The 14,337-nt window shown below is 35.6% G+C and overlaps 1 protein-coding gene and 3 long non-coding RNA genes across 4 annotated transcripts; 3 read left to right on the top strand and 1 right to left on the bottom strand.

The window, feature by feature from the left end:
* The first annotated feature begins 4,215 nt into the window (after positions 1–4,215).
* Positions 4,216–5,127, top strand: LOC125492811 (uncharacterized). The gene has a single exon (XM_048635534.1). The coding sequence runs from the start codon at positions 4,216–4,218 to the stop codon at positions 5,125–5,127; it is 912 nt and encodes a 303-aa protein (XP_048491491.1).
* A 760-nt stretch (positions 5,128–5,887) lies between these two features.
* On the bottom strand, positions 5,888–7,026 carry LOC125497360 (uncharacterized). Its single transcript, XR_007273985.2, has 2 exons — positions 6,370–7,026; positions 5,888–6,213 (listed from the first exon to the last, which is right to left on the bottom strand). It is a non-coding gene; the product is annotated as an uncharacterized LOC125497360 (long non-coding RNA).
* A 3,618-nt stretch (positions 7,027–10,644) lies between these two features.
* LOC125492813 (uncharacterized) lies at positions 10,645–12,668 on the top strand. The gene is made up of 3 exons (XR_008970389.1): positions 10,645–10,861; positions 10,951–10,984; positions 12,219–12,668. It is a non-coding gene; the product is annotated as an uncharacterized LOC125492813 (long non-coding RNA).
* A 278-nt stretch (positions 12,669–12,946) lies between these two features.
* LOC130592173 (uncharacterized) lies at positions 12,947–13,848 on the top strand. The gene is made up of 2 exons (XR_008970387.1): positions 12,947–13,092; positions 13,182–13,848. It is a non-coding gene; the product is annotated as an uncharacterized LOC130592173 (long non-coding RNA).
* The last annotated feature ends 489 nt before the right edge of the window (positions 13,849–14,337 follow it).

Raw genomic sequence — 14,337 nt, 5'->3', positions numbered from 1 at the left:
TTTGAATCATCCACTAGAGACTTCAGTGATTTTTAACATTCTTGAAAGTCCAGTAAGCCCAACCAAACGATGCGCGACCATGCACTTGAAATTGTGCATCTGCAAATCTTTGAAAATCTTCCTTTGTTGCATCACGAACCTTCCACCCAGCCACCCATTCTCCTGGATTAAATTGATCTTTTGTATTGTTAGGTTAGTTGCATGGTTTTAATCTTTCAAATTTAATTGCGAAATGCAAAAAAAAAATTTTTTTTACCTGTACCTGGACCTATTGCTGCGGTTTTGGGCAACAACGGCAGCAATAGGCCAAGCTATTGCTGCGGTTTTTAGCAAAAACCGCAGCAATATGTTATACGTTTTTAATAAAGAATAATTATATTGCTGCGGTTTTACCTAGAAATCGCAGCAATATGTTCAAATATTATTGCGGTTTAAAATCGCAGCAATATATTAATTACCTATTGCCGCCCCTTTAATTGTTGCGCGGCCAGAACTGCCGCAATAAGCCACTTAATGACCGCAACAATAAGCATTTATTCTACTAGTGATCATCTTACCGATGATCAAATTGAAGCTTTTACATTCGCGGACATTGAAACCATGTTCCAAAGTAATGGTAGCAGCTTACGTAGATTCAGTAAAATGCTTTTTTCCAGATGAACAAATCATGTTTGAAGGACAAAACAGCTCATAGCAAATGAGCTTTTGTATGACATAGAGAAATGACCTTGGAACACGACAAATTGTATAAAGGTTTAACTGATGAGTAGTTGAGGATTTATCGAGAAGTAATGGATGCTGTGTCGAGTCAAGAAGGAGGCGTCTTTTTATTTACGGCTATGGAGGGACGGGTAAAACATATGTATGGAAGACATCTTGTGCTACGATAAGGAAGATGGGAGAAATTGTATTGCTGATAGTTTCGAGTGGAATTGCTTCTTTCCTCTCTCCATGAGGGAGAACAACTCATTCGAGATTTGGTATCCCTTTGAATGTAACTGAGAATTCAACTTGCGCTAGTATTCGCCCACGGTTTGATTTGGATGCTCTTCTTCTTAAGACAAAACTTATCATTTCGGATGAAGCACCCATGATGCATAAAAATTGTTTTGAAGCACTTGATAGTAGTTTGAAGGACATTATGAGTCGGTTGATAGGGCTAACTTGCATCGACCTTTTGGTGATAAAGCCCTGGTATTTGTTGGTGATCTCAGGCAGATATTACCAGTTGTAACAAAGGGAACGAGGCAAGATATCGTGTTCATGACCATTATTTCTTCTTACTTGTGGGGTTCATGTAAGGTCTTAAGACTAACTCGCAATATGAGACTACAAGCAGGTTCTTCGAAATTTGCTATTGTTGAATTACGCAAATTCTCAGATTGGACACTAAGCATAAGAGATGGAAAAGTTGGGGGTCCTAATGATGGTGAAGCCGTAATTGAGGTTGCAAAATATATCCTTATGGATCCTGGGGCAGATCCAATTTCAGCAATTATTGATAGCACATACCCAAACCACAAGCACATATTTGAGAATCTAAATACTTCCAAGAAAGAGCTAGTTTGGCGCCAACAAATGAGATAGTGCAGATAGTCAATGATCATGTTATATCTACCATTCCTGGTGAAGAGAAATTATATTTGAGTTCGGATGCTATAAGAAAAGAAGAAGGCAATTTCGGAGTACATGAAAGATACTTCACTTAATTCCTTAATATAATAAGATGCTGAGAGGTCCCGAATCATAGCATACGATTAAATTTTGGTGTGCCAGTTATGATTCTAAGGAATATTGATCAAACATCTAGATAATGTAATGTCACAAGATTAGTTTTCAATCAATTAGGCAATCGTGTTATTGAAGCTACTGTTATTTCCGGAAGCAAGGTTGGAGAAAAAGTATTTATCTGAAGAATTCACTAACCCTGTGATTCCATTAAATTTCCTATTAGATTTCAGAGACGACGATTTCCTTTAATGGTTTGGGTTGTATGACTAGAAATAAAAGTCAAGGACAATCTCTGTCTCATGTAGGCATGTATCTCCAGAGACCTGTTTTCAACGATGGACAATTTTATGTTGTTGTTTCCAGAGTTACGAGCAAAAAAGGTCTCAAGATCCTTTCGTTTGATAAAGAACACGATTTGCGTACAAGTACAACAAATGTAGTTTACAAGAAATTGTTTGCAAACATATAAATTGATTTGGAAACTTCATTTGTACTTTTTGTTCTTAACCACTCGTACTTTATGATTTTATGTTATACGGGAAGTTAAGTCAATGTTGTTATGTGACTTCCTTTAAATAAGTTATATAGCAATAAATACTCCCGTGCATTATTATGTATGAGTTTTATTATACAGTAAATTATGTCAAACCTTGCAAAAATTGAATTTGTTGCCCTTGATATTACTGGAAAGAACTATTTATTATGAGTGTTATATGCTGAATTACAACTAGATGCCAAAGGACTTGGTGAAACAATTAAAGAGGGAAATAAATAGGGATGGAAATGGATCGGATTCGGGGCGGGTGGAACATCACCCGCATCCAACACCCACAATTGTTTACTCCACCCGCATCCATCCATCCGTCATCCATCGGGTAAAACGGGTGGGTCGGGTGCTAAACCGGTGATGATATTTAGTATATTTTTAAAAGAAATTAGTGACATAATATAAAAAATTATATCAAACACATACAATACAAGTAATTTACACGTAAAATTTAATAATTGGGTAATGAGTTGGATGTTAAACGGGTGATGGATCGGGTGACGGATGAAAAAATTCTCACCCACCACCCACTTTCCATCCATTTAAATTCGGGTTTTCATCCATTTAAAATACCGGGTTAAGCGGGTGATGGATCATCCATCACCCATTTTCATCCTTAGAAATAAAGCAACATGATAACAACAGTGTCATACTCAGTATTAGTAAATGGAGAACCCTCCCCTTTCTTTACTCCCAATGCAGGTCTTAGGCAAGGCGACCCTCTCTCCTCATACATCTTCATCCTTTGTATGGAAGTCTTGTCTAGAAATCTCATACAAATGCAATGTTTAAAAGAGTTAGAGGGTCTTAAGATAGCCAGAAATGCTCCTATAATCTCGCACCTTTTCTTTGCGGATGATGCCCTTTTCTTCTTCAAAGCCAACCCTAAGAATTGCTGGGCCATCAAAAGAGTTCTGGCTACTTTCTGTGAAAAATCTGGAGAAACCATAAACTTCGACAAATCTCATGTTATTTTCAGCCCTAATACCCCTAGAAAGTTTTTAAAGATCATGAGAAAACCTCTAGGAGTTAAGAACAAAGAGAGGATAGGGGAGTATCTGGGATGTCCAATGGAAGTGGATGGAAGAACTACGTCTCAGTTCAATAGTATCACCACCAAAATCGTAAACAAGATTCTGACTTGGAAATTCTCCACTCTCTCTCAAACAGGTAAACTAATCCTCATTAACACCATCTTAGCCTCTCTTGCTGCAAATATAATCTGAATTTACCTCCTACCAAAGAAAACCTCAAAAAGTATCTCTTTCATTCTTTTAAAATACTGGTGGGCCTCTTCTCTCGATAAAACACCAATTTACTGGAGGAAGAGAGAACTCTTGGAAAATCACAAACACAACGGAGGGTTGAGCTTCAGGAATATAGAGTATGTAAATAAATCCCTTCTGTTCAATCAAGCATGGAGAATACACAATAATAAGGATTCCCTCATCAGACAAATCTACGTCGCGAAATACAAAAAAGACCCGGTAGAAATGGCAATGGAAGGAATGAAACCGAAAAGCTGCTCTTACGCCTTTGGTAGCCTTTTCAAAGCTAGCATCTCTTTCAAAGAAGGCCTATTCCAAAGGCCGGGAAATGGGGAAAAAATCAGAATTGATAATGAAAGATGGCACCCGAGTATTAACATCAAGCCTAAGATTCCAGCCAATCACCCGCTAAGAGAAAACTTCACAATGATTGCTGACTTGATCAACACAGATAGAACATGGAAGGCTTCAACAGTTTGGTCCTTGTATCGAGCAAAGGAAGCTAAAGAAATCCTGGCTACTTATATCCCAAGGGAAGAAGAGGAAGATAGGATAGGTTGGAGCCTAATAAAATCAGGCCACTTTTCAGTAAAGACAGGATATTGGTTCTTACAAAGCAAAGCTTAGAGTTCGAGCGAAAAAACAATCTTCTGGAAGCAATTTTGGAAAATGGATATTTTTCCGAAATGGAAACTCTTCTTATGGAAGATACTCAATCATGCTTTGCCAACAACAGATAATTTAATCAAAAGGAAGATCAGAGAAGTTAACCCTATCTACTGCTTGTGCAACATGCAAGACGAAACTATGACCCATCTCTTTAGGGATTGCGAAATAACCCAAAGAATCTGGAGATCCTCTATGGGTATTACAGCAAACCAGGGTACTCATCTTTTGATACCAGAATGGATCAAAAACTTCCTCAACCTCTTCAGAAAAAGGAAAAAGGAGAACAGAGATATTATGGAAATTGAATTCATTTCTACCCTCTGGGGAATCTGGCTTCACAGAAATGAAGTCATCTTCAAAGATAGCTCCACAAATCCTAAAAGGATCATGGAGATTACCAAAGAAAACATCATGAGAGCGAAGAACAGAAGGTCACAAAGAGATTCTCGTTTAGAGGAAAACGTTGAAGCAAACAACAAAGAGCCTGATTGGGAAGTGGGCCAAAAAAGATCGATAAACGTTCAATCACTGGTGGTTGATGGAGCTTGGAAGAAGAACGCAAAGTCTAATCAGTGGCAAGCAGCTATAGCCTGGAAAAACTTAAACAATGACCCAAGAGAAGAATTTGTAGGGAAAATTTTTGCTACCTCTCCAGTCCAAACGGAAGCCTACGCAGTTATGAAAGCTCTTTCGGACATGCAGTGGCGTTGCTCAGAACTAATCATCAAAACAGACAATCGAGAGATAATTCAAGCTCTCAAGAACCCAAGAGAAACAAATAAGGATATAGACAACATCATCAAAGACATTAGGCGACTAGCTAATAGTTTCAACTTCGTTTGCTGTAAGAAAGTAAAAAGAGAAGAAGTCAACTTAGCACATAACCTAGCTATTAAAGCTAGGAAAAGCTAATTGAGTTCTCTCGGTTATTTAGTTGTTTTACCCATTGTCAAAAAAAAAAAAAAAGTCAAGATAAGTGTATGAATAAAAACTAGTACCGCAAGTGCACGGTGTACGATATAGCACAACTAACAAATACGGGTCAAACCCACACGGATGTCAATACTATGTTAAATTACCCACTGGATTATATGAACTTAGTCAATTAGATTCAACTATTATTACTACCAGCAAGAAATCGAAAATAAAGCAAGAAAGTTCAATAAGGCAAATTAATTAAACTAAGATTAAAACTAAAAATAAACTACAAGAAAGACTAAGGAAACTAACAATACAATTATTTGAATCCACTGTAATGAGAAGCAGCGGCAATAATATGGAAAAAAATAACTAACATCATCACAAAAAAAACAGAACCCATGAAAATATCTCTATTATATAAGCCAAGTGAGGAGGTGTGGTGTCCTCTTTTGAAGTGACTAGACACCCTCTAATAATTTAAAACAATGTTTTTCTTTTTATAAAAAATTGAAAAAATGATAAATCAATGAAACTTGTCATATGAGTAGGTCAAAAATAGAATATGTAATGCCATTAATAGCTTGACAAACTAGATTGACACAATAAATTCACGAAATCATTAGAAACTTCAACCAAACAAGTTAGTATTATATCGTGATAACATAATATTTCATATTTACAAAGTTCAAACAATATGGTTTACTAACATTTATAATTGTTAAAGAACTATACTAAAGTCGCTGAAAAGAAATTATTAAATCATCAACCAAATTTTTGGATGACATTATTGAACAGTTAAAAATCATTCACCTTTAATTTACAAAGAAATAGCATTTACAAAGAAACCACAATAATTTACATCACTACCAAAAGAATTTTAGATAAAAAAAAAAACATGTCCATTTGTATATACCATTATCGACGCACGCATCGCGTGCATATGCAACTAGTGACAAAATAAGACAACCTTAACTAATACTAGATTAAGATATGAGAAAGCAACTTCCTGGACCAAACACATAGTGGATGATGAAGAGTTGATATGGACAAAGTGAATGGTGGATTGAGCATCAACGCCTAATTAAATCAACGAAAGACAAAATTCATTCGACGGCAAAATATCTAAATCAAATAATAAAATTGTCGGCAAACAAAGAACTAACAAAATTGAACAGATTGACTTTTAATACTGTAAAGAAAATTGCGGTTAATTGAAGAACGGAATGAAATTACCAGATATCTTGAAATTGAATTGGTAACAAAGAACAAAAAGAAAATCAGACCAAGTGTAGTCGATAGTCGTCGCTGTCATCGACGGATTGATTCACTACAAAGACTGAATTAAAAACTAAACCTAAACTATTTCTTATCCCCCCCCCAACTTGTAGAAATTAAGAGATTTTTATACCCAATTGAACAAAACCCCATTTATCAAATTTTTGGAAATTACTTGTAGTGAAAAGATATGATCTCTGTTTGCCTTCGTATATTGGAGATTCTTGCTCTGAATTGTGTTGACTTGGAAAAGAAAGTATTCCACTTTCTTTGGTTTTGCTCGTGAAACTGGGAAGCTGGGGTGAGTTTACTCCCATTTTTTCTCTTTCTTTTGTTTGTTGCGTTATTGTGGAAGCATTGGGCTTCCTTTTATTTTTCTTTTCATTTTGATGGGCTTCTCTTCTTTTCTTGTATAATCTTTTACTTAGGTTGCTTGTTATTTGGGTTCGCACTCTCTTATCTCGCAAACTGAATACCTATCATAAGATAAAAGACTAATTAAGCTCAATAGGTGATAAAAATAACATAACGTATTTTGTCGGACTCATCCGACCATAATCTTTGGTCGGACGACTTTCAGGTGGTTCGAATTTTTTTCAGTTAGTCTTAATTTTTTTTCAGGTAGTCTTCATTTTTTTTCAGGTAGTCTTCATTTTTTTTCAGTTAGTCCATTATTTCTTTCAGTTGGCCCATTATTTCTTTCAGTTGGTCCATTTTTTGTTTCAGTTGGTCCATTATTTATTTCAGTTGGTATACATATTACGAAACAAAGTCCAACTGAAACAAAACAAAGTCCAACTAAAAGAAAACAAAGTCCAATTGAAAGAAAACAAAGTCCATTATTTTCAGGTGGTTCCAATTTTTTTCAGTTAGTCTTAATTTTTTTCAGGTAGTCTTAATTTTTTTCAGGTAGTCTTAATTTTTTTTCAGGTACTCTTAATTTTCTTTCAGTTGGTCCATTTTTTGTTTCAGTTGGTCCATTATTTGTTTCAGTTGGTATACATATTACGAAACAAAGTCTAACTGAAAGAAAACAAAGTCCAACTGAAAGAAAACAAAGTCCAACTGAAAGAAAACAAAGTCCAACTGAAACAAAACAAAGTCCAACTGAAACAAAACTAAGTCCAACTGAAAAACAAAACACTAACCTCTGCTTTCTCTCACTTTCTCCTTCTTCTTCATTCCTCTTAGCTGATTTTTTTCTTCTTTGTTAGATCAATAAAGAATGGAGACTGAGATTAAGAATTTCATGAAAAATAGGATTTATGAAAGAACTTAAGAATTTCATGAAAATCTTCCAAGTCTTATCTTCATTAAGAATTTCATGAAGATGATGAGCCGAATATACTCATCACAGGGAAGAACAAGTATCTCTTGGCAATCAAACCCATACTCATCTGCAGCATTCTCTACACAACTGTTGAAAAATCGCGCTTCGTAAGAAGTATGTAGGCAAAATATACCTTGTCATTTTGTTTCCTACATACACCACAAAGTGTCCCTTTGGTGCCTTTAAACTGGTGACCTAAAAAGTGAAGCAGAGAAAAGATGTATTGGGCTCAGCCCGTCTGACAACAATACGTCAGACGGTCTGACCCAATACTTTCACTTAAAATAATAACTAAATAGAATAAGTACGCAATGATGAAAGTCATCCGAAAAACCCATATATAGATATAAAATATATTCAAATAACTAAAATATAGGGGTAAAAATATGCAATATAATCAGCTAATCAATAAGACCAAGGCAATGATATTTCTTCGCCATCACCTCCGTGAAGGTCTTAAAACTGAATATTTGACTGTTAAAGACCCACAAATCCTTTGGATCAATTTATAGGAATTGTATGCCCATTAGAAAACTGTGATATTACCAAAAGCTCGTTATGATTGGTTGCATTTAAGATTACAAGACAACTAATGTCGTCCTGAAGGCACAATATCGAGAAAAATGTTTTGAGAAATATTCTAAACTTATATCTTGTCTTCTGATGGCTGAACAAAATAACGAGTTATTAATGAAAAATCATGAATCACGTCCAACTGGCTCTACTCCATTCCATGAAGCAAATTTGACATCTCATAATGATAAAGACCATGCCAACAATAGTGGTCATGGCCCATGGCATGGCCGTGGTCGTGGACGTGGACGTGGATTTAGTGGATATGGTAGAGGTCGTGGAGGTCATTTCAAGAACTCATATTCCCACCTGAAGTGGGATCGTAAAGATAGTAAAAGTGAGAAAGATAAAGGCCAGAATGTGACTAATATATTTACCGTTATGGAGGAAAAGGTCGTTGGTCTCGTTTGTGTCGAACACTAAAGCACTTGGTTAAGTTATTTATGTTTTCAAAATTACTTATTATTTCCGCTGCAAAATTATGAATAAGCCGATACGTTATCACACGGGCGATAATACTTTGATAATTCCATAAGTTTTATATGAAAAAGGTATTTTGGAATATAGAGAATTGTTTGGGTGTTACACGAACGACGATGAACAACAATTGCAGGCAAGCGTGGTGTCTCATAGCTAGGTGGTGTCTTGTAGCTGATAGGTATATGTCTAGAAAGTCTTGCAAGCATATGATAAATAAGAGGGTGACGACACCCCATGCACTACTACAAAAATGGCCAAAGAGACTACCTATAGGAGACCGGTTGAGGTTACTAACCCATTTCTTAAATATAGGAAACCATTGATTATCTAAAACCAGTCTCTTAAGTTTAACTATTTGACTAACTAAAAAAGTTGTTGTGAAATAAGAGACCGCTTTCAAGTAAAACCGGTTTCCTTGAAATATTTTATTTTTTTAATTTAATTTTTTTTCAACATAATACACTATGATATGTATATATTGTTGTTGTTGTAAGATACACTACTTCTAACTTGAACCGGTTTCTTTAAAATATTTTAATTTTTAAATTTAATATATTTCAACCTAATACTAGTATAGTTGTGTAGTATATTTATATATTAATTTTATTTACTTTTAATTTTTTTTTCTTTTTGAAATAACAAATACAATAAAAAAAACCACCACTACTAGTATTATGTATCATTTTTCATATTATTTATTAATATGATTTTATTATAAAATATATTTTGGGTTCTAATTTTAAAAAATTGAACAAAATTTACCTAAAGTGGGAACTAATTCTTTAAGTTAGATTTCATATTTGTATAACCCAAATCAACCCACCCTTTATAAACCAAAAACACCCCCCCTTAAACCTTTCTCTCTCCCCGTGAAAACCACAACCCCAAAACCGACACTCAAACTGTGGAACCCCACCAATTCTCCCTCCTTCGCTTGTTGTGCCTCCCTCACCGGAGTTTTGTTTTTGTCACCGGAGGCTCGCCTCTCCTCGCCGGTGTTGTACTGCGCAGCGTCGTCTCTCTCTCCTTCGTGATGCTGTTGTTGTTTCGTCGCTGCTGTTATTGATGCTTTTCGCCGCTTCTTTCGCCGGAGCTACTTCTCTTCTGTCATTGAGTAGCCACCTGATGCTACTGCTGTTGTTGGTTTTTGTGGATGGTTGCAGTATCGTCGTCCCTGCTTTGCTCTCTCTTCACTCGCGCTGATGTGGTGCGGTGCTCGGCGCCACCTCCCCGCGTTGTTTTCATCCACGTCTGTGCTCAGTCGCCGTCGAAGCTTCGAAACCCTTCTTAGCCGTCTGTGTTCGTTGCTCTGTTCTTCGCTGCTCTTGTGAGCAGAGGTACACCCGCACCTCTTTGTTTCCCTTGTTAGTTTGTTTAAGCACAAGTTTAATTACCCTTGTTAGTTTGGTTAAGTTGGACCTAAATCATGTTTTAATGAGTTAATCTAGAACTGGATCCTTGTTTCATTTCAAGACTTACCTAGTTCATTGTACAAGAATGGATAGAGGGATACAATTCGCTACTGAGTTTTGTTCTACAGACCAAACTATACCACTTTTATGTGCTAATTTGTATTTCTTTGATTGGAGTTTGTAGATTTAGCGCATTAGGTAACACTAGCCATATGTCAGTATGTTTGACCATTAGTAGCTTAAATTGGGAACTGTTATTTTGCAATGGAGGATCTATAAATTTTGATTCAGTATCACTTCTTTTTTGAAGTTATAAACATGGATTGATGAATCCTAATATGGGATTTGTTTACCAGTGAGCAAACTTTTGGCAACTATTTTAATCTATTGGTTGTGTTATTGAATACATTTTAATCCATTGTACAGGAGTTCTCTACATGGCACACTCTCGCCTTGGCATTCCAAACTCCTGGTGTGGTGTATGGTGATGTGGGTACGAGCCCTCTATATGTCTTCACTGACGTGTTTAGCAAGGTGCCTATAACATCAGAAATCGATGTTCTGGTGGCATTGTCTGTTATACTGTATACAATAACTCTTGTACCCTTAGCGAAATATGTATTTGTAGTGCTTAAAGCTAATGACAATGGTGAAGGTACGAGATTTTCCAACTTTCTTTCTGACTTGTTTGTTTTGTCAATAGTTATTTCATGTCTACAAATGATTGGCAATTATTGGCTGCAGGAGGGACATTGGCACTATATTCACTTATAAGCAGGTATGCCAATGTCAATATGATTCCAAATCGCGAACAAGCTGACCAACAGATCTCTAGCTATGAATCTGTTTTCACTTTTCTCGATGTTTATTGTCAAAGTGTTGATGCTGAATTACTGTTAGGATATCCTAACAATGATATTATACTGGAAAATTTAGGCGTTATTTTTTGTTCCTGAAAAAATGGCAGGATATATGCGAGTAAGTAGTTTTTAGCTACACTTTTCAGATTATCTTTTTCTTTTAGCCGTTCACCTTTATTTATTAATTTTATATTTATTAATCCCTAGCACTTTACAAATTGTTGTGGATTTTAGGAAGTAGGGGGAGGTTAGGGGCGGAGAGATCTTTGTCATTTTGTACTAGTTGTAATCAACAACAGTACTGTTAATTTTTCAAAATATAAAAGTTGCTTTCTATTATTTACTATCGTTTAAAATGGACCACACATTTTCTATGCTTTAAGGCCATCTTTGTTTTTGTCTTTGCATTTGTATTGGTGGGGGATATGTTTACTTTCAGGTATGGTATTACCAAATCCACTTAACGTTTTGTTAGTCTTTAGTAATATAATTATGATTTGGTCAATGATCTTAAAGATGTAATATTTTTGGCATTTATAATGTTATATCATGGCGAGATTTTGGTTCTGTGGTGTTGTACTGTTGTAGATGTATGAAGGGATTGAGATGAGTAACAAGGAAAGTTTCGAGTAATTGTACTATCGAGTATTGGCTCCTGATTTGGAATTTAGAATTGTACATTTCCAACTCTTGTTGTTACACTAATCACGGATGATTTTATGGCTTCGAGTGTTAGGAAAGGAGAGAGGATATATTTTGGTTTCAGTTGAGTAATGAAAGAAGGCTGGTGAGTATGTTGTTGAGGTAATGTTGACAAGTTGTTTTATAAAATTAAGCGCTGCCATAAGCTGCTTCAGTTTTTTAGCTGGATGTCTGTAGAGGCTTAGCTGATAGATGAATTGTAATTGTGGTTTGGCTTAAAGGTTTACATGTGCTGAAAGCATCTTTATGCTGTGACTCTTGAAAAGGTGCTTACCACTTAATTCGCTTAGTATAGCTGATTCCAAGGACTAATGATTGTTTAGTGTTGGCTATACTCTTCTATATTATACTATTTTTTTGTGTAATTCTAAATTACAGTCTTAAAATTACCATTTAATCAAACATAGATTGTTACTTCTACTCCTAAGTTTATTGATTTTGCTTTTGCAGAGGGCAGTTGGAAGCTGAGACTTGAGCTTCTTACGGATTTGAAAGCCTGTAGAAATAGGGATTGGCTATCAGGTACATGTCACACTTACCAAGTTATTTAGAGAAAGGAAAGAAATTTCAGGAGAAAGGACTGAATGTTGGTGTTCTTGACTCGAGGTGCCTTGAGAACTGGCGGTATAGTCAAAAACAGATATGATGTTACAGTATTAAGGGCCCTCAATCCATCTTATATCTACCTTTTCTTTAGGAAGAATGGTATCCAAGCATGGTCAGGTCTTGGTGGCTGTGTTTTGTGCATCACAGGTAATTTAAATAGTATTTTTGGTTGTGATTGCCATGAAGTTAGCAACAGATATCATTTCTACTTGACTTCTTTAATAAGTCAAATTGTTGTCGTTCTTTGTACCATCATTCCTTCAATCGATCACTGCTGCATAATTAGTATGATACATTTCCTATTGTTTTGCCTGCTGCAAGTAATCCCCTTGGTTCTTTGTTAACCAGATTAAGTTGTTTTAATTCAGAGAAAAATTTCTAACAAGTTGTGTTTGAAAGCCTAAAGAAATGCCGTTTCTTTTTCAGAATGCTGAATTACTTTTCAAAAAGTTTATGACGTTATGTTAACTACCTATGTTAACATTGTAATTTGTTCGAGCTGTGTGATCGCAGGAGCTGAAGCAATATTTGCTGATCTAGGTCACTTCTCTGTATGATTCATTCAGGCAGGTCTTCCTCAGTTGCATGGAGTGAAACTCTTCCAAATTTCTATTACTACTACTGCTTATCTTTGATATATGATGATTTGCAGATGGAATTCACTTGTGTTGTGTTCCCCTGCCTTGTGTTAGCTTACATGGGCCAAGCAACGTACCAGGTAACCCTTGAAATTGATGAAGTTACTACACTATCTTCTTGGATCATATGGGCTTTTTGCTGACAATTCCATTGTTTCTTGCCATGTAGAAGGACTTTTCTGGCCAGTCTTTGTGATTGTTACACTCGCTGCTGTTATTGCCAGTCAGGCATCATATCTGCTACCTTTTCAGTCACGAAGCAAGCCATGGCCCTGTCATGTTTCTCGAGGCTGAAGATAATTCACACCTCGAAGATATTTTGCTCTTGAGGCTGACTTGAATGATGAACTGGATATTGATAGTGTCTCAGTGAGATCAAGGGATGCAGAAGCTACTGATGATGTTGGAGATGAGCTGCGAACTCCATTGATGCATGATCAACGATTAGGAGAACCAAAAGCACTGAAATCAGGAGAACATGGAGAGTGTATTGTGGTCAGAGGATGATCCTAGCTGGCTATGCTAAATTATTTAAACAATCAAACACAAGACGATGGAGATTGAAGACGACAGTCAAGTTTGAATTGTATATATTATTTAATTATTTTAGAATTTTAGTTTTAGTAGCTAGCATTAGATTATAGAAATTTTATTTTAAGACATTATTAGAAGAAATTGATATTTTGAATAAAATTGATTTTGTATATAAATTAAATGTAGCAAATATTTTTTTGATATGATGAATAAAGCGAGCAAGAATTTATATTTAATAATATTGTTGTGGCTATTGATAAATTGTTATACAAACCTGACAAAAAAAAAAAATAAAAAATAAATTGTTTTATTAGAAGAAAAAAAGCGTATATACGAAGAGCCGCAAATACAGGATAATGTATGTATTGTAATATTTTACTAAACCTAAGAAACCGGTTGTGGTCAATAAATGGTTTCAAAGGGTAAGGCAAGGAGACCGGTTTTTAATGTTAAATGGTCTCCTAACCTCTTTATATATTATATATATACTTATCTAAGAGACTGTTTTTACCTGTCAACTGGTCTCCTAAATAAACAAGGAAACCAGGCATTATAACCGGTCTCTTAGCCTAGGACACCTGTCAGATGGAGATGTGTTATAGTCCGGTTTCCTAGGTCATTTTCAACCGGTTTCCTAGGCCTTTTTTTGTAGTAGTGATGGTTTAGAGATAGTCAGTTGTGGTGACCCCTCTCTAGTCATGCTCACTTTCTCTATAAGGATAAAATGATAATAATTGATATCAATATTGAACAAATAGAGAGAACTATAACGGTACGTAGTAAGGTAGCAG

Source organism: Beta vulgaris, chromosome 1 (genome assembly GCF_026745355.1).
Source record: "Beta vulgaris subsp. vulgaris cultivar EL10 chromosome 1, EL10.2, whole genome shotgun sequence".
Classification (NCBI taxonomy): Eukaryota; Viridiplantae; Streptophyta; class Magnoliopsida; order Caryophyllales; family Amaranthaceae; genus Beta; species Beta vulgaris.
Note: the sequence above shows the minus strand (reverse complement) of the source record. Positions and strands in the feature narration are given on the sequence as shown.

Coding starts and splice junctions, on each gene's coding strand:
- LOC125492811 (XM_048635534.1), top strand. CDS start 4,216: ATGGATATTTTTCCGAAATGGAAACTCTTCTTATGGAAGATACTCAAT.